Source organism: Sparus aurata, chromosome 1, assembly GCF_900880675.1.
Source record: "Sparus aurata chromosome 1, fSpaAur1.1, whole genome shotgun sequence".
Taxonomy (NCBI): Eukaryota; Metazoa; Chordata; class Actinopteri; order Spariformes; family Sparidae; genus Sparus; species Sparus aurata.
In genome coordinates this window covers 8,813,526-8,832,783 of record NC_044187.1, presented here as the reverse complement: position 1 = coordinate 8,832,783, position 19,258 = coordinate 8,813,526, and the positions used below count along the sequence as shown (strand labels likewise).

The 19,258-nt window shown below is 44.3% G+C and overlaps 1 protein-coding gene across 1 annotated transcript in view; it reads left to right on the top strand.

Annotated features, from left to right (window-relative positions):
• Positions 1-18,770, top strand: part of LOC115589924 (zinc finger protein GLIS2-like) — a 31,955-nt gene extending 13,185 nt beyond the window's left edge. Inside the window, exons 2-7 of the mRNA XM_030431105.1 lie at positions 5,242-5,430; positions 6,806-6,999; positions 9,128-9,313; positions 10,264-10,397; positions 12,129-12,247; positions 15,517-18,770. Coding sequence (XP_030286965.1) covers positions 5,265-5,430; positions 6,806-6,999; positions 9,128-9,313; positions 10,264-10,397; positions 12,129-12,247; positions 15,517-16,190 — 1,473 coding nt within the window. The 5' untranslated portion in view covers positions 5,242-5,264 and the 3' untranslated portion in view covers positions 16,191-18,770. The remainder of the gene's footprint in view (positions 1-5,241; positions 5,431-6,805; positions 7,000-9,127; positions 9,314-10,263; positions 10,398-12,128; positions 12,248-15,516) is intronic.
• The last annotated feature ends 488 nt before the right edge of the window (positions 18,771-19,258 follow it).

Sequence of the window (19,258 nt, the reverse complement as noted above, 5' to 3'; positions counted from 1 at the left end):
GTGTGTGTGTGTGTGTGTGTGTGTGTGTGTGTGTGTGTGTGTTACACCCAGGGGGGGCATCCACTCTGTTTGTGTGTCTGTACAGTTTCACATACGATTGCGTGACTTTAGTTTTTCGGTATGTTTCGTTTCGAATCCGTCGTTTGTAAGTGCGATGTGCTGTGTTTGCACGTTTACGCTGTGTGCATGCAACAGCGTATGTATGTATGTATGCGAAAGGCCTACGCGTGAGAATAACAGACAAGTCGGCACTGTACTTTTCATTTAGTTTCTCCTCGTGTCATTTTTTGCTTCATGTGATAATTCAAGTCCCCTGTTATGAAGTCGTACGAGGTCCTTATCCCTCGTCAGCTCTCCGGCTGTGTGGAGAAGCAGCACGTAGCACCGACAAGAAGCAGAGCATCTCCACCTTGAAATATATTTACGTACGATATGTTTTTAACATTTTCGGCACTATGCACAGGAAGACGGTTGAGGGAATGTACTGCCAGAGAAAAAGGCTTTCTGAGGTGGTTAAAATAACTCTCACCGCTGGTTTCGGTCGATAGGGTCCAATGTTCTTCTTCCTGTCGGTGCTACTCGCTGCTTCTCCGCACAGCGGGAGAGCTGACTGTCACCTACTGCAGGTAACACACTGACTTGGGTTAAATACCTCACACAACCCCACATCAAAACACCCAAATTATACCTTTAAGTATGAATCAATGTTTGTATGGATGGCTTATTAGCGGGTAAGTCGGCCTGTGACGACATTTTGGTCGTTCCTCAGTACTTCACAGGACTGTGTGGTGGTTAAAGGAACAGTTCATCCCAACATTCAAATTCTGTCATCATCTTTCTCACCCGCTGGTGGAAAGTAGGAAGTGGAAGTTTCGTAGCTTCGCAGCGAGAAACAGTGCTGCAGCAGTCTCCTGAACAGCTGGAGCAGATGGGGACTTGATCTAAAATGCAAAATGCTGACAGAAGCAGAGTAGCAACACAAGTTCGGCTTCACTTTAAAGCACTTGTGTGGCCCTGGGTCAACAATCTGTGTGTGAAAAGCCCTAATATGTGGAAAATAGCAGTGTTAAAGAAAGTGAGAACAGCTTCCTGGATCCATGCCTTTATTTGGATCCACAACAACAGTTAACAGGTTCTATTCTGGGCCGAGAACAAACCTCCATCCAAGCTTCCCGCTAATCCTTTCAGCGATTTTTTAATGTAATCCTGCCGACAAACCAACCAACCAACTGACTGAGCATCAGATCGACATGGGTAAAAACATCCTGCTCGGAGAAGGCGAAGTCTACAGAAGCCCAGAGCACCCAAACTGATTTTAAAAAGACGTGAGCCCACTTCAGACGGTGTGCATGCTAACACTTTTAGCTTAGCGTCTTTAGCTTTTTACATTTTAAAGAACAAGCCCCCATCTACTAGGTTATTCAGGAGAATGCTGCGATGTTGTTTGGCTGTGAAACTCCAGAAATGTTTGGTCGAGTTCAAATCTCTCAAAACACGAGGGTGAGTAAGATAACGACTCGCTTCATCAGCGGTGGGCGAACTGTTCCTTTAACGCCGAGTGTTGAGACTGAGTTTAGATTTCGAGTCCGGGTGCGACGGTCGAGATCAGGGTTAGGGGGTCGGAGAACGGCTTACGTCAACGGGGGCGCTCGCGAGTACAGAGAAGACGGATGTGTGTGTGTGTGTGTGTAAGGGCGACTCCTTACATGTGTTTAGAATATACATTAAAGTACGTGTGCGTGCAAGTGTGGACAAGTACATATGTTTGTGTGCACGTGTGCGACTGGTCCAAGTATGTGTTTTTTGCGAGGCGGTAGGGGATCCATAAGAGGGTCCGGGCATGTTGCCCAAACGCAGGTCATTGAGGGAAAAGAGGGGGAGGAGGAGGAGCTGCTGGAGGTGGGAGGAGGGTGGAGGGTGGAGGGAGGGAGGAGGGCTCACGTGTGGTTGTGAGTTTTGCGCATGCCTGCTGGTGTGACTTCAGTCTGCATGCGTGCCTGGATACATATGGTCCTGTATGTGCGTGCCGTCACAATGCCTCCAAATAACAGCGTGTGTGTGTGTGTGTGTGTGTGTGTTGTGTGTGTGTGTGTGTGTGTGTGTCCGCGAGGTTGCTGAGGAATGTGAAACCAGTGTGGTGAGGTAGCTGGCAGGCCGGCAGAAGGACCTAAACACTGACTTCATTGTGGTTTAGCCTCTGCCTTATATTATGCCAGGGGGGATCCTGCCGGTGATTGTGGAGGAATCTGTGGTGACAGCAAGTTTAGGAGTTAAAGAGGTGTACGTGTAGCTGGAGGGTTGCCAGTTTGAGTCCCAGACTGTTTGGAAATCCAGCCAGTGAAAGTAAATTAAGAATGCCCTCGCTGCCAGCTGTCATTAAAGAGCCATACGGCCGGAGAGCCGGTGGAGGTTCTGCAGTTGTGTCACATCCCGACGTCTGGCGCCGTTTAGGAGGTCCACAGGAGGTAAATACTGCAGCAAGTGGCTGGAAAAACAAGTATCTGGAAGAGTTTCTTCAGCCGCTGGTGTAAAGCACCTTAACTAAGTTAAAAGAGCAGTTGGGCAATTTGGGAAAGTACGTTTATTTGGTTTATTTCATGTCCGTGTTTGTGCAACGGAGCCAGAGTCAGGAGGTGATTAGCGTAGCTTAGCTTTAAAGACTGGAAACAGAAGGAAATAGCTTGTCCAAAGTTAAAAAGCCACTAAAGCTTGCAAATAAACACAATATACCCGGTTACAAGTTGTGATTAACGGGGAGGTACAGCAATCTCTCAGTGAACAACAGCCGCGTGCAGTGACGTCCTGGAGTCTTTGCTGCTTCTCCTCCAAATTAAGTTTTTGACAGTTCTGGATCTGAGGAGATCTGTAGATATTAGTCGTCAAGCTGCACTTACAGTAATCAACAAGAAGGTCGATCCAGCAACAGTTTCCATAACGACCCAAATAACTCAATCTACTTGTTAAATGCGAGGGAAATATTTTTATCTTAGGTCTTCTTCTTCTTAGAGTCTTCAGCTGAATAAGCCTGATAGCTGGAAATGTATTTCATTTATTCAGCACGACAAACACGTTCCACGAGGGTTCAGAGAGGCTACAAGCACAAAAAAGTCTTAGAAGAGCTGTGGAATATAAAATCATCCGTCTTCGTCACTCTGTTAAATCACTCCTTAAATCTTGTTGTCTTGGGGGAAGTGCTTGGCAAAAACAAAAATAAAAGCCCATATATGTATATAATTTTGGTAATAATAATGGTTTATAATATCTATATTCTGTCACTTTCAAGCCCAGTTTGCGGCGAGGTAAAGCGAAGCGACGTTTCCACATATTGGTATTTAATGGGGTCCGAATAATTAAACAGGAAGGAAGCGAAGCCAGAATTTGGTTATTAGATGATTAAAACCACGATCAGGTTTGTCCCCTCGTTTCCAGTCCTGTCCAATCAACTCTTTTTTGACACGTGTGTTCTTTTAGTGCCATGTATCTCATCAATCAAGCGACCTTATAAGATTATGATGTGATAAGAATAACACTAAGATAAAATGGTTAATAAATGCTAACATCGGTCATTCCCGTGTGTCAGTCAGGCCTCATTTTCGGCTCTCATTTACCGAAAGATGGTGAGTGATGTCACACCAGAGCCGATTCTGGACTTGAGGTTATTCTGAGAAGAACCGCTGAGTTCGGCCCGGCAGCTCTCAGGTGTGAATGTTGTGTAACCGTCTAAAAAACAGAGCGCAGCCTGTGTCAGGTTTTCACAGCAGCTGTCGAGCATTTGTTCGCACGTTCGGTCCACTTCACTGCAGATTCTTTCCCCCCTCTGGTTTCCTCCTGTGAGTGGTTTTTTTTCTCTCCTTTGAAGGCAGATATCTGGGTCTTGAGTCATTCGCACTAACAAGAACTCCTGAGTTGAGTCACGGACCAGGGTAGCTTTTTGTCTCATGCCTCATCCAGAGTATCATTCCACTACGGGTGGAAAACTACTGCAAAATCTGGTTAAGCCCCTCGGTGAAGGCCGACCACAGAAATGTGGAGGATCGCAGTAACAAACCCACATCATAATGCATCTCAGAGTTGTTTTTTTTTTTTTTTTCTCCCTCAAGAACCGAGCAACAGCTAAAACTCGCAGCACAGGACTGAACCGCGCTGCTCTCAGATTGACTCACGACGACCGGACGAGGACAGGACGGCAGCTAAATCCAGTCATTTTAATGTGAAAGCTTAGATTTCTTTCTGGATTCAACAGACTGATTGAGTTGTGCTTGAGAACGCGGACCCTCCTCGTCGTTATTGACTCATCATTTGATCATCCGATGCATCACGGTTGGCCTTTTCACAGTGGTTGTTTAGACACGGACAGTACACGATCAAACACACATGAGCAGGACAATAAAACTACGCGCCTGTCTAAACAGTTTTTACACAGATCGAGTGAAGTGAGTAGTGAAGTCTTGCAGCTCGAGCACCTCGGCTGAGTTTGATAACCGGGCTGTCTTTGTTTCTTCCTCCTTTTCCTCGGGAACATAATTAGTTCCTACCGAGCTCTGTTGACGTTGAAGCAAAGCTACCAAGTTAGTTTTTTTTAAGTCATCTGTTTAGCATCGGCTCTTTACACATATCAATTACATTTACGCTTCAAGAAGTAATGAAAACACTTGTTTAGACTGTAACAAATAACACAGATCTTATTTTAAAGCTGCTGTTATCATATTATTTTTATATCACAGTAAAGTAAAGGTCCATTCCACAGTGATTTGTCACTCCACGCTGCAGTTCCCAACATGAGGTTAAGTCATAACTCATTGTGGCTCGATGGTACTTTACTGTCATGATTCACTCTCCCTGCTGCAGCAGGCGTTTTCTGATAAACCGACGGCGCCGCGAGCACTCCATGTCAGCATTTAGCAGCTATAGGAGCAGATATTTCCCTCGTGTGCTGGTGAAGACTCGCAACGAACCTTTAATGAATTGCTCGTGTCAGTTTGTGTCTGGTTGGACGTTGAAACAGCGGTTTGCCGACAAATTCATCATACCGACTTTATGAGGCGACGACATGTAAGCGGTGTGTTTGCAGCTCGTCGCAGATCCAAGTGGCCCCAAAAATGATCATAAAGATGATTCTAGCTGGTTTCAGCATGGATCCAAAAACACGATGTGGTGACAGAACTGCTCAAAACGAAGAAAACAAATTGCTAATTAAGTCATTTGTATTGACAGTTGTTTGTGTGGTCTCTCTCCCCTCAGGTGGGCAGAAACAACCAGCAGCCATGCTGTCAGTGGACGAGCCGCTGGACCTGAAGCTTCCCTCCGGACGGACGGATGGCCCCGTGAGATTAGGAAAGAGGGCCTGTCCTTCGTCTATCTGCGCCCCTCTCGGCGCCACGCGACCACGCCTGCTGTGCACGACCTTTCCTTCGCCGCCCTCCTCCCCAGGTGACCGGGAGCGCCGCAGCACGACGTACACATTCCCCTCTCTCCCCTAACACACCCATGACATGCCTCCGCCGCTGCTGCTGCTGCCGTGTCGCCGTGATTAAGACTAGCACCGTGATAATGCAATAGTGTAATAAGTGGATTTTATGTTCTCACTTGCCCAGTAACTCAATATTGTAAATCCAATGAACGGTAGCTCTCCCCTGTCCTCCAATAGACGGGCATTGTCTCCAGATTTGTCAGCGCCGCTCGTCACGAGGAGAGCGTGACGCTGACATTAAGCTGTCCAGAAGAAGACGACAACACGGCCTCTGTGGCGGTCTGAATGGACTCTGTAACCTCGTACTTTACAGCCCAGGGGCTCAGTTATGTGCAGAGTGTTTAATGTAGCCCGTCTGCCACCTGTGATCCTCATTTGTTCAGTGAAGCTAAATGTGCTAATGATCCTAAATGGAGGCACAAGGGGCACCATGGGTTGGCGAGAATTTAAGGGAAGATTCACAGCTGAACGATGAGCTTCACTAGGAAACTGTGCACGCAAGCAATGTTATTCAATACGTTTGTAATGTCGAATCAAATTGCTGCTGTGTGTCGTATCTGTAGTGGTTCCTCCAGGATTTGCAGCCTCGTGATCGTTTCGTCTTTCGAGAAACTCCGCAGACGTGGTTGGCAACTATTCAAACACCTTCCGGCCTGAGACGCAGGTTTTTTTTATTAGGCCGTATAAGAATAGAGCATTTTTATGGAGCGTCTCGAATCAATTTGAAAAAAGAAAAAAAAAGAGAAACATTTTTACACCCTCGACTAGAGAACGCAGTTCACACTTTTAGCTCAGCAGCTGCAGTGAAGATTTCAGCATTAAAAAGGGGGTGTAAATAGAAACTTCACATGTCTAAGAAAAGCTCTTAAGGGCCGAGTATTTATAGAATACGGTCATGAAGAAGAAGAAGAAGAAGAGAAGAAGAAGTTGTTCTCCTGGTTCAACACAAGGAGATGTTGATGGTTGTAACAGCAAAGCCACAGTGTTACACCCACAGACCAGTATAAATAGTGGTCTAAAAAGTGAAGTGCGAGCTCTTTCTAATTGCCTTGACTGGTTTCATAAAGTCTGATTGTCCAGTATATAAGCTTATGAGAAAGTGAGCCTACTTCCCGCTTGGTTTATTACCTCAGCCACGAGTTTCCTGATGAGTTTATGGTCTCGTTCTAGTTTTCATGTCCTCGTTTCTCCAAGTTTTGTAAGTTAATCCAAACTGTGACAAGGTTCTCGGAGACACATAAGGCTCGTTAAATATCCAAATGTGAACTAACTTTCGCTAACTTTCGTTTGACAAATGTAACATCATTCTTCTTTAATCTTCACTCTCCACTCCAGATTCCCGGTCTCCCTCTCATGAACGACACAGGTCCTGCTTCAGCCCTCCAGCCATGGACCTCAGCCTGTCACCCTCGTCCCGCCACGCCTCCTCCCTCTCCCCGTCTCCCTCCTCCCCCTCCTCCCTCTCCCCCTCCTCCCCCATGGAGTCCCCTCACAGCAGCAGGAGCCCTCAGCCACACCTCTTCTCGCGGGTGAGTCCAGGTGGTTCACGCACGGGGGGCGACGTCACATCCGGCAGTCACCACCACAGTTCCGTGTTTCATTTTGAAAGTGGACTTTCAGATTTGATTTCACATATTGAATTTGATGCACAGCGTGGCTTCGTGGAGGATGTGGAGCACTCAGAGAGCCTCGCAATCTCCATATCTGGTTTGGAGATGTGATTAGAAAGAAACCTTATCCGTTCCACTTCTGCGATTTGCAAGCGCTGTTACACTCTGATAGCAAACGGCGGCGAGGTCAAGCCTCATAAATGATTGGCGCTCACGGATAAAGAGTCCTGCGGGGCTCTGGCATCGCTCACGTAAGTCGAGTGTTTGTTTTGATTAGTGCAACAATTCGTGGGAGAGGAAATGATCTCATGTTGCAAATCGCAGCGCGCATGATGCAAATTTGGTGCAACAGGAGCCACGTTTTATGATTTCAGCCGGTTAACGTTTCCACTGAAAAGCACTGAAACATCAGATACGGATGTGTTGCAAAATGAGCACCGTGCAGAGAAAAGACCAAAACAAAGAAAAGACAATAATTCTCACAACACAGCCAGTGTCGATATCCAGAAATGAAAATGTGTAAAATCATAATCAAGCCCCGTATAACTAAAAGATTTTGACAGCTTTTTATTAAACAAAAGTGCAAGAATAACAGATACAAAGCAAAATATATACTTTTATTTATAAGAATAATAAGCAAAAACATGTCTATGTGTAAAAAACTGTTGAATAAATACAAAGTCAAATTAAATCAGAATTATCAAATAATATCACATTTTAGAATTAATTCATGTCCATTGTTTTTGAACGAACCACTAATTTATTTGTGTTTGATTGTTTAATTTTTCTTATTTTGGCAGTTTGAGTCCTCCATACATGACAGGCGTCGCTGCAGGTTAAAGGAATAGTTTGACATTTTCCTGAAATATGCTTCTCTGCTACAAGATCTGCACCACTTTCATTCTTGTGCTGTCAATGTGACGCTACAGCCAGCAGCCCGTTAGCGTAGCTTAGCATCAAGACTGGAAACACTGAGGAAACACATCCGTCTGAGGCTTTTTCTTTAAAATAAGGTTATAAATCAAATCAATAATCAACTTGGAATATGCCATCGTTCTGTTCTTTGTAGCTTCATGACGAGCGATACTTTTCATATCGTCAAACTGTTTACACATCGTCATTTTATGAGATTACGGGTGCTTTAAATTTGATCGGAATGAAACCTTTCTGTCACATAGAGGTAATCTTGAAGGCAGACCGCTCTGTGCGTCTTCATGTCAGCAGTTCATCTCGTCTGTAACCACAGTTCGTCTCTCCAGCCGGCCACTTGATTGTGTCTGAATGCGCTCCGCTCTCCTTCAACAGGACTGAATTGAATTGGGATCCAGGGAGTCAATCTAATTTGTCGGTGCAGTGTCTGCACACAGCACACAGCCGTCCAGTGACTCTGTCTAAATCAAATTCTAGCCGTTGCTCGAGTGGTAAAACATGAAACACACGGCCTCTTTGTTAGAGCATCAAATCCCCTCTTTTGGCCCGGGTCCATCTTTCAGCTCAGAAAGTACCAATTTTAAACTGTCAAACACATTAAAGTGGGCCGTGGGAAGCGCTCATTATATCCCCCAGACATGCCTCAAAGATGTCTTTGAAAGTGTTAGCAGCAGCTTTTTTTATACGTTATAACTCACTTAGCTGAGCAGTGTGAGTTTCCCCTCCGATTGTCAACATGCAGAAGCGCAAACCATCTGTAAAAAAAACAACTTGAATTCATCCTCCGGTTTATGTTTTTAAATATAAGGCAGTGGCATTTAGCCAAGCAGTGAATCTAAACAACAAATCTGACAATATTAAAAGGATCTTAAAGATCTAACAAGCGTGATCATCTCCTAAACAAGGCAAACAAGACTATAACCGCCTCCTATTAGATCATTTTTCTTTTCAGTAAGGTCAAAGTCGAGGCACCACAGGGTCCAACACTAGGCCCACTCCTTCTGGAGGCTTGCAGTTATGTGTTAAAAAAAATACCCGACGTCTCCGCCTCTGACTCACGAGTTTGAGGTGGTTCTCCTCGGGTGACGTGCCTCTCTTCCTCTTCAACCTTTCTCAGGAGCCAGCTCGTCATCGAGGTGTGGAAGGCAGAGCTTCACCACAGGGCTTTCCGTTTTACCTGCCGATCGGAAGTCCGCCGAGGGCGTACAGCTTCCCCTCGTCCATGTTCATCAGCCAGAACAGAGAGAAGCAGGCTTCACCGGAGCCCTCATTGGATGGTCAGCTGGCCTGCCGTTGGATGAAGGTAAATGTACACAGAGGGGCTCATGTCAGCACAGATTTCAGCTGCAGTTCAGCAAATGATGCAAACGGCTGCTGGCTCCATCGCATTCGCTTCACGGTCATCTCACACAACACACAAGAAACAGTCTGAGATGAGCATAAACAAGTCAAGATGCACTGATTTTATACTGCAGGACAATACTGCAAAATAGATCATCCTGAGATTTTAAAGACTTAAAGCGAAACTCTCGCCAAAATGCAACCAAGGCTTTTTTGTGAATGTATCTGAACCTTCGTATAAAAGCATAATCACGACGAAAGAGGCACTTTGAAGATTTACCGTATTTTTGTTTTCGGGTCAAACTCATTTTCAATGGGAGTGCTACGGGCACTTTAGCGACAGCATCAAAATCTCCATTTTTAAAACACTAAGAAGTCTCGACACAACATGAAGTTTTACTCGTAGTATCACCAGGGTCTCTACACATGAGCAAGAGCATTGAGTTTGTGTACACAGAGTTTACTAAAGTTCCCGTAGCACTCCCATTATACGAAGGTTTGACTCGGGTACATTCACAAAAAAAGCCTAAGTTGCATTTTGGTGAGAGTTTCGCTTTAACTTTGAATTGTTCCAAGGTGCTTCACAATACAAAAACTCAAGCAGCAGATGATCAGGCAGTAAGAAAAACTGCAATAAGTGGTGAACATAAAAGTAATTGTAACACCGATAAAGGCCGTCAGTTAAAGATAATGCGTAAACGTTTTTATGTCTCTGTGCATTCATTCAGGTCAAGACACTTGTGTTTTAAATTAAAGTCATTATTATTATAAGTCCAAAACAAAGCAAACACTCCATGTGAAGCCACATAAAACAACATAATGACTGCGGCAGGCATGCAGTCGGTAAAGTCCAACACAAGTTCAACCAGCTGAGCTCAGTCCTGCATCACTTCTCGGTCTTCTGTCCTCTAGTGCCACCTGCTGTTCGACTCGCTGCAGGACTTGGTGGATCACATCAACGACTTCCACGTGAAGCCCGACAAGGACTCCGGGTACTGCTGCCAGTGGGAGGGCTGCGCTCGCAACGGGAGAGGCTTCAACGCCAGGTGTGTTCGCGCTGTTTGGACCGAGCCAAGTCACTCTGAACATGCAGACTGACCCGTCTTAATACGAACATGTGGTAATCTGTCCCGCTGTGCACATGAATCTTAAACCTGGTGACTGAACACAAGCAAATTAACAACATGGAGTTAAAATCCACAACTTTCTTTTATATTTTTTTATTTTATTAAGCTTTATTTTGCAGTATTGGTAAAAAAAAAAAAAAGTCCAGTAAAACATTTATAGATCACAACAACAAAAGCAGCTCATGATAATTATCACTTAGTTATTGTTGATTTGTTGTTTGATTAACTGTTTTATGTTTTAATAAAAAAAAAAATGTCATAAACAGGAAGATGTCGACCATCAGCACCCAAAATGATGTCTGGAAATTACTCATATTAATAATAATAATAACACTAATAATACCAGTAAAATAATACAATACAGTATAATATATGATAATATATATAATATTATGTAATAGTGTTATTTACATAACGGATAAATGACATGTACACATTTAAATATCGACACAATGTGAGATAAGTTAACTCATACAAACACACGTGAAGATAAACACAATTACCTCAATAAATTACATTATTTTTTTTTTAAAAAAGGGCTTTTAGATAATTATTGATGGAGAAGATGCAGATTTTTGTTGATGTTCTGTAAACAGCTGAAGCCAGTTTTCCCAGGCAGGTCCACTAGAGTCAGGAGTTGGACCACCAGGTGTTGTTTTCAGGCAAATAGTCAAAAACACACAAAGGATGAGCAAAGCAAAGTAAATACAGCCTCATATTTGAGAGGCTCAAACCAGAATATGTTATAACTGTATACACAATACAGAGAGTTCTGAATAGTAACATTCTCATTCATTGATGTTTTGTCAGTCAACTTCTAATGATTAGTTTCAGCACCACTGACATCTGCTTTGCACCGTATATTAAGTAACATTTAGGTTTATATATTCTGTATCTGCTTTTTCTCGATGTTTGTTTCAAGTATCGTAAATATCGTCGTTATCCTCCAATAATCTGCTCATCTGCTTTTGAAACTTTTGGATCTTCGCTCAAAGCTTGTTGGTGCTGAGCAGTGATTGGCTGCACAGCACGAGCTTATACCCACCAACCCATCAGTCAGGTTTAAAGGTGCAGTGTGTAAAATATGGTAAGAATTTTAATTAAAAGATTAAACGTGTAGGAAGGCTGTATCTTTGAGTCCCAACTCTCAAAACACTGGCGCTCTGGGGATGTAGATCGCGTTGGCTGCCCGCCCACAGCATCAGAATTTGACTGTTGTTGGGAATGAGACTCAAAAATCAACTGTTCTTACAAGTAGTACCTTTAAAACATTCAGTAAATAACATTAAAAACTTCATGCTAAATGCCCTAAATGTAAATATAATGTAAGAAACAGATGTAAAAGTGTGTAGATTGCTTGAAGCTTTTGTCAGGTGAAGGACACTTGCCAAACGCAGAACAGGAAGTACTGTTGTATCAGCAAAGAGGAACATCGGCTGAAAACAAAGATGAACGATACTGCAGAGTGTACAAACAAAAAAGAGATGAAGCCGCACTTTACGCAATCAGCATTCCTGCTGTATCATGTTTGGTGCAGCTCAGATATCAGCCGCCACGTCCTCAGAAAAAAAAGACCTCAAAAGCAAAGTATTGTGTGTTTGCGTGCGTCCTGTAAACACATTTTTCTTTTCCACGTTTCACGTTTCACAGGTATAAAATGCTGATCCACATCCGCACACACACCAATGAGAAGCCGCATCATTGTCCCACCTGTAACAAGAGCTTCTCGCGTCTGGAGAACCTGAAGATACACACCCGCTCGCACACAGGTGAGTTAAAGAGAGCTCAACCGCTACAGCTCGTGACTCTGTTCTCAGGGGCGAGGGGGACATTCGAAAGATTAGCGGTAGGTTTAGAATCGGTAATGGGATTGAGCTAAAATCTGCATTTAAGTTAAAGAAGCAGAGACATCCTGACTTTTAGTCCCTGGAAGATAGATGGTGTGTCTTCACTTCGTCCCCCCCGTGTACAGAAATGTTACAGAAACAGAGACAGGAGAGTCAATCAGACATCACACAACCTTTTTAAGGCATCAAATAACTAATTAAAACCAACACTTCAGCATACATCAGACTAGAGATGCTACGACAATCAGACGAGAAATCTGGGCGGAGAGATACTCAGTCGATCCCGAAGGTCGGCCCAGATTATCTGTCACCGTGAGGGTTTTACAGGTCCAGTCTTAAACCTCCGGAACTGATCCAGACCCATCAGCCGTGATTTGCTATCACGTCAGTTCTTTCACAACAACCACTGAGAGCGGATGACATCTGTGTGTGATACAGCCCGATCTCACAGTTGGTTAGGACACTAAAAGTCCTGCAGTGTGAGCCCAGTTCTACGTGGAGAGGGCAGGATGTGTGGCCTGCACTGCATCCCGCCACCAGGGAGCGATCAACACTTTATACTGTCACTGGATTAAACCATCCATCTCTGGTGATGGGATGCTGTTTCGTACCTGTAGTGGTTCTTGTATCTGTTGCGACTGCAGACTAGTTGCTGCTTCTTTCAGCCTTGCTCGGGATGTCTGTCGTTCCGTCGATCCAGACCGAACTATCTCAACGACTGCTGGATAGATATTCAATACAGGCATTCACGGTGCCCAGATGATGAATCTCACAGACTTTAGTTAATCCACTGAAGTTTACTCTATCACCACGATAAGGTTGAGCTTTTTGTCCTCTCACTGAACTTTCTCAGTAATTGTTGGATGGAGTGTAATGAAAATCTGGACGTTCAGGGTCCCGCCAGAAGATGAATCGTTATGACCGTGACCCTCTGATATTTCAGCCAGTGTCATCATCAGGTCAGAAATGTTTTCTTGGCCAATTCCTTAACTTTGTGACAGCGAAACGACACTTAATGGTCTTTCAAATAGCATTAAATACAATTCATACCAAAATAAAAGATTGCTGCAACCAACTGACATCAACTTAAAATCTTTCAGTATTCTGTCAGAGCCCCGACATGAAGTTATAAACACGAGAGTTGCATTTTTTCTTACAGATTTGATAAGTTATACATATACATATATATATACACCATGAAAACAGACTTATTTATTCTACATTAGTTTGTTTCTGTGTGTGTCTGTCAGCAAATACAGCTGCAGTGACAAATAAATTAGTCGCCAGCTGTTTTGATAATCAATCAATCAATCTGGTCGAGTCAAATTTCTCTGACTCCAGCTTCATAAATGTGAATATATTTGGGTTGTGGACAAAACAAGACACCTGCTGACGCCTCTTTTGGGAAAACACCGATTTTCTGACATTTGTACTTTTTCTATCTCTTCTCTCACTGTCGAATAAAGGCAAACGCCCAAAAATTCCCTCCATAAAAAACTGTTTTAAATCACTTTTATCTGCGTTTCAGTTAGGGCTGTCTCATAAACAGATTGTCACCATGGTTATCGTGGACCAAACACATTCACAGTAACACTATCATCATGATGTCAGTAAACGAAACAGCTCTAAAAAAAAAAAAGCTGATTCTTCTTTAACTTTGTGTTCTGTGTTTTTTGTCTTCTCAGCCAATAAGTGAGACTCAAAATACGAGTGTGAGGAGTTGAAGGCGAGTCTGTAAACACGACTGTGAATAAGTAATAAATGAATAAATGAATAAATGAAAAAGTTCAACCAGATGAACCGATAAAGTAACAAAAATAAAAAATTAGATCCACAACATCTGTGCTGATTACTCATGTGGTACTATCACATGTGTGTGATTACCAGGATATCAACATTTCATTTTTTAATAATCAAGATTATTGTCGGTGCCGTCATAGCGTGACCGCTCTACTTTCAGTCCGTCAGCGGACACACCAGAGTTTCACACTGAAACAGAGAGGCGGTGAGTGGATCGAGGAACAGGTTTTTAAGAACAGGTTTTTGAGACGTGAGCAATATTTACGCCACACAACGCCTGAGCGGGAGTGTGTTTGAAACCTGATCCTTGACGATGCACTTCCTGATGGGTGGCTCTCCGCCCAAACCTTCCCACAGTTCAAATAGCTTATTTAAATACAAATGGTGCCTTTTCCTTTTGCATACGAGATCTCGGTTTGAGATCCTTGTTCTATTACTTGAAATGAAGGAACTGCCAGATAAGATCGTATACAAAGGGAGTGAAACTGCAGGTTGTTGTAAAAACAGAGCTTTGCCTTTCAAGGCAGTATTTTCTTCTGTTTTCCAGTAAAGTGTGAGCTCACACATCGAGCTTTTACACAACTCATCCATAAGAGAACCACTTTGCCTCTGACAGCAGTTGCGTCATGTCGCCTGTGTGTGCTTAGACAAACAAAACACACAAAGCGAGGAACAGCTTTATCTTCCTTTCACTTCATGGGAAATGCAATACCTTTGAGTACTTACAAAGCAGTGATGCAGGATACAATTTCAGGGAAACGATAATTTCCTAATTTCAGAAGTTTACCCGGAATTTGACAAGGTAGACTAGTAGAGGCCGTGTTGTGTTGGGATCACAGCCGCAGACATGCTGACCTAACAATCCACGACTACTTAGCGGTGATCGCTACATGATCACATGTCATGAGTCTCTGCTCAGAATAAACCTTCTTAACTTCTGTTGCAGATCCAGATAAAGGGACAGATCACTTTTATTTCACATCTTTTCTCAGAGAATAATGTATAGATGGCTGGTATCTGAGTACAAAAGTAGACTTGGCGGGCCTTGGCGGAGGTATGCGCTCTACTGACAGCCATTCTGGTTCAAAAGGTAAAATATTGGCCTCCAAAAAGTAGCTGAGTGGAGGCATGAGGCTGAGAGCAGGAAATGGAAAAACTCGTGTAAAATACAAGTACCTCTAACTCGTAGTAATAAGTGTAGAGCTTGTACTTAGTCACATTCCATCGCTGGCCACAATGGCAACAGATATAAATAATAAAATCAGATAGCAGGGCAGCTTTCTCTGGCTTTCTTTGTATTTATTTTCCAGTAATCGAGTATTGTATTCATTCTGCTGTCCCTCTGACTCTTTGTTTCTTTGCTCTTATCTCTCCTCCTCCACCTTCTCCAGGAGAGAAACCCTACATCTGCCCTTATGAAGGCTGCAGCAAACGTTACTCCAACTCCAGCGACCGCTTCAAGCACACGCGCACCCACTACGTCGACAAGCCTTACTACTGCAAGATGGCAGGCTGCCTGAAGCGCTACACGGACCCCAGCTCGCTGCGCAAGCACATCAAGGCGCACGGGCACTTTGTCGCCCAGGAGCAAGGCGCTCCGAGCAGGCTGGGGACGGGTCTGGGCCTCCCCGGGCACCAGAGCACCGCCGACCTGCCGTCTGTAGGCGGAACCCACATCATCATCCCCGGGGCTGCTGCGGCTCTTCTCGGAGGCCTTGGGACCTCTTTGCCGCTCTCCGCTTTTTGCCACGCCAGAGCGCTGGGCCACCACGGGGCGCCACTCTTCTCCGTGGGTGGAGGCGGCAGGATGGGGCCGCTCGGCCTCGCAGACTCTCCTCTGTTGCACTTTGGACTTTCAGCGGCGTCGATGTTAGGCCTGGGAGCTCTGAGAGGTCTGGGACAGATGGCGAGCAAGGAGATGGAGGGCGAGGAGGAGGAGGATGAGGGAGAGGAGGGGGAAGTGCTGAACCTGTCTGCAGGGGTGGGGTCCAGGCGAGGCGACCCTCTGTCCTGGGTGGTTGTTCCGCCGAGGGCCCTCCTCCTCAAACCAGCTGTTGTCAGCTAGAATGTGCACTCGGCATCGAATAGAACTAGGGAGCGTGCGTGTTTTCTCCATGTTTGCATGAATGTATGTCCGTGTGTGTGTGTGCTCACAGTCATACATGCAGGATTATGATGAGTGTGTGTGTGCGTGTGTGTGTACATGTGAGGGATCAACGGTCGCCTGCAGAGCCATGAAACAAACACTTCAGTCATTCCAGAAGCACCTGAAGACCGACTGAAAGACTAAGGCATCTTTGTGTCGACTGAACAAAGCCTAAACTACCCTTTTGGGTGTTGGGTTGCTAAATAGTGTTAAAGGGCCAACTCACACAAATTTCAAAGAAAAACTCAAGAGGTGTCTCGCCATGCAGATCAGTTTTTATCAGATGGCGTTTTGACTCATCCTGAAAGTCGCGCTAAAACGGCTCGTAATGAGGTGCTCGCTTTGGGCTCCAAGTCCTGTCGCAGTGTTATGAGACTTATAAATCAAATTCCGGAGGTGGAGGACATTTTTCAAGGTGGATATCTCAAATCCATGGACACAAACAACAAAGAAACATCCTCATACTTCATATAACAACTGAATAGGTCAATAGCCAGGCGCAGGATGTTCATAGTATTCTCGCACTTTGGTGGTTAGATCTAGACACTAAAACTACTTGGTTAGGTTTAGGGAAACATCGTGATTTGGATTACGAATCGTACCCAACCAACCATCCTCCCTGTTCCCTCTGCAGACTTTTATACGACTTCACCTGACTTACTCCACTGCTGCCTTAATAATGACCACATCCACTAGAGGTCGCCACCTAATGAGAAACATACATACGGCTCGTTTTAAGCTGTTTTTGAACTATGTGGTCGTTTTTCCCGACGAGGACAGGCCGGACTCAAAACCACATCTATCTGCATGGCCTGATGGGATTTGAGTGAGCTGACCCTTTGACATCCCTCGATTCTCCTCCTGTTTATGGTCAAGAAAACGTTTCACGGCAGACAATCACCTGTGTTAGATTTAAACTAAACCAGGTCACGAAAAGAGCAGGTACACTAACCACTTTGTAGTTCTTATGTCCGACAACCCCCATCGACTGCTTCTACAGACCCACTCATGAATGGATACGGGGAGAGGCAGGAATATGGGGAGCAATAACAGATATAATCCGTACACACAACAAAAAAAAAAAACGTAACGTAACATTTAGGAATATGCAGTGTGGTAATTAAGATCCATCTTCAGTGTTTTTCCTGAAGAGTTTGAGCAGGTGAGGGGTTCAATTTTCATTTAGACACCAACTACCAAAAAAAAAGACAGTTGGTGTTATTTTAAAACAACTTAAAACAAGATACTTGTGTGTTTGAGGAAATTCTACACAGTCGTCTGGTCAGAAAATGGATTTTAGGTGATTTGGACTCACAGTCGTACATCAGTTGCCATGTGCACCGTGCAAAAAACCCCTTACCTGCCTCACGGCACGCTTAAAGTTCCCATATTTTATGTTCAGGCTCGTCAATGAATTTTAAGGTGTCTGCTACAAAATGTTCACATGCTGCCCATCGCTGCAGCACCTCTATTCATCCTCTGTTTGAGCAGTAGCAGGCACCACCCAACACGCGTCTACATCGGCTTGTTTCTGAATTCAGGCTGTGTGCATTTCTTTGCAGATCGAGCGTTTTGACGTACTTATAAAACATCTGGACCTGCTCGACAATATGGGATCTTTAATAAGCAGCCCCCTTCAAGGAAAACTGAACCCCAGGAGGTTAAATGCCGCACATCATCATCATCATCATGCTGTAGTAAAGTGATCTCAGTGTTGCTCTCAGCTGATCTCGTTAACACGGAGCGACCTCGAACGTAGTCCGGGACATTAACGACACTACGATGTGTGACAAGAGATTACGATTCACACAGAGCTATCCCCCCCCGGTTCGACCATGTGATTTCTTTCAAGTCGCAAGGAGAAAAAGAAAAGAAACTCTGTTGACGCAACTGAATGTAGGTTTAACGCAACTCCCTCGCTCGCATTTTATCCCAGCCTGTTTGCTCTCCCATTCAATCATTCCCCCGACAATGATCTGGACAGGATCGGCGCTGCCTCTCGACGTGGCATTGGATTGATAAGGACAACGTTCGTCCCGGAACAAGGTCGACAAAGGTGTGTATTAGGCAACAATGAGTACACATTGGCTTCAGGTGAATGTTAGAACACGAAAAGGTACATAAGAAGAAGCCAAACAAACAAAGGTTGCAAGTATTTTGTTAAGGGTGAATGTTTGACAATGGCCACCTGCGGCCAGTATCTGTGTTGATTTATCTCGTATTCTCGTTTGCACATCGATTTATCCTCGTCAGTATTTCAAACGTGTCCAAGTGCCTTGTGTTTTCCGCTGAAATATATCACACAATATATGAGCAAATATCTACACAAATGTAAAGTGTATAAATGTAGCCGACTTTTCATTGCATTTTAAGGAAAACTGAAATTGAATAACTTGACAACAGATGTGATTTGTACATCGGGGCCACCGCAACACTTTCCAAGGTCGTCACCGGTGTCGACGACCATGACAATGACTCCGTGTCAATAAACACAAACAACTGAAAAAAAAAAGCTCAGAATGTCTTTCTCCTGTTGTGTTCCAGAGTCTCATTTATACAATTTCAAAGTAAGTCTGAAGGTCCCTTTTCAGACGGTGTGCTTTTGTTTCATAAAAAAGAAGGTGAGCATGAAAAGCCTTTTGTAATCTCAGGTTCAGATAAAACCCTCACATCTCAAATCAGCCTAAGCCGATTGTCGCCCGCCTCCTGACTTCTCCTCGTGGTGTTTGTGCAGGAGAGGTCATGGTCTTTGAGGAGGATGCGACCGCAGCCAGGATGTAGGAGATCGGAAGGTTTGTCGCCTACGTGTCGACAGGAAAGTGATCGAGGCGGAGCAGAGAGACAGAACTGCGGCTGATATAAAAAAAAAAATCACAAAACCACTCTTTTGGTTATTACGTCTGTTTGCACTGAACTTATTAATTGATGCAAAGTGTATAGAAAATAATCCCTCAAACCTTAAATCAATAAATCCTTTCACAGAGTTT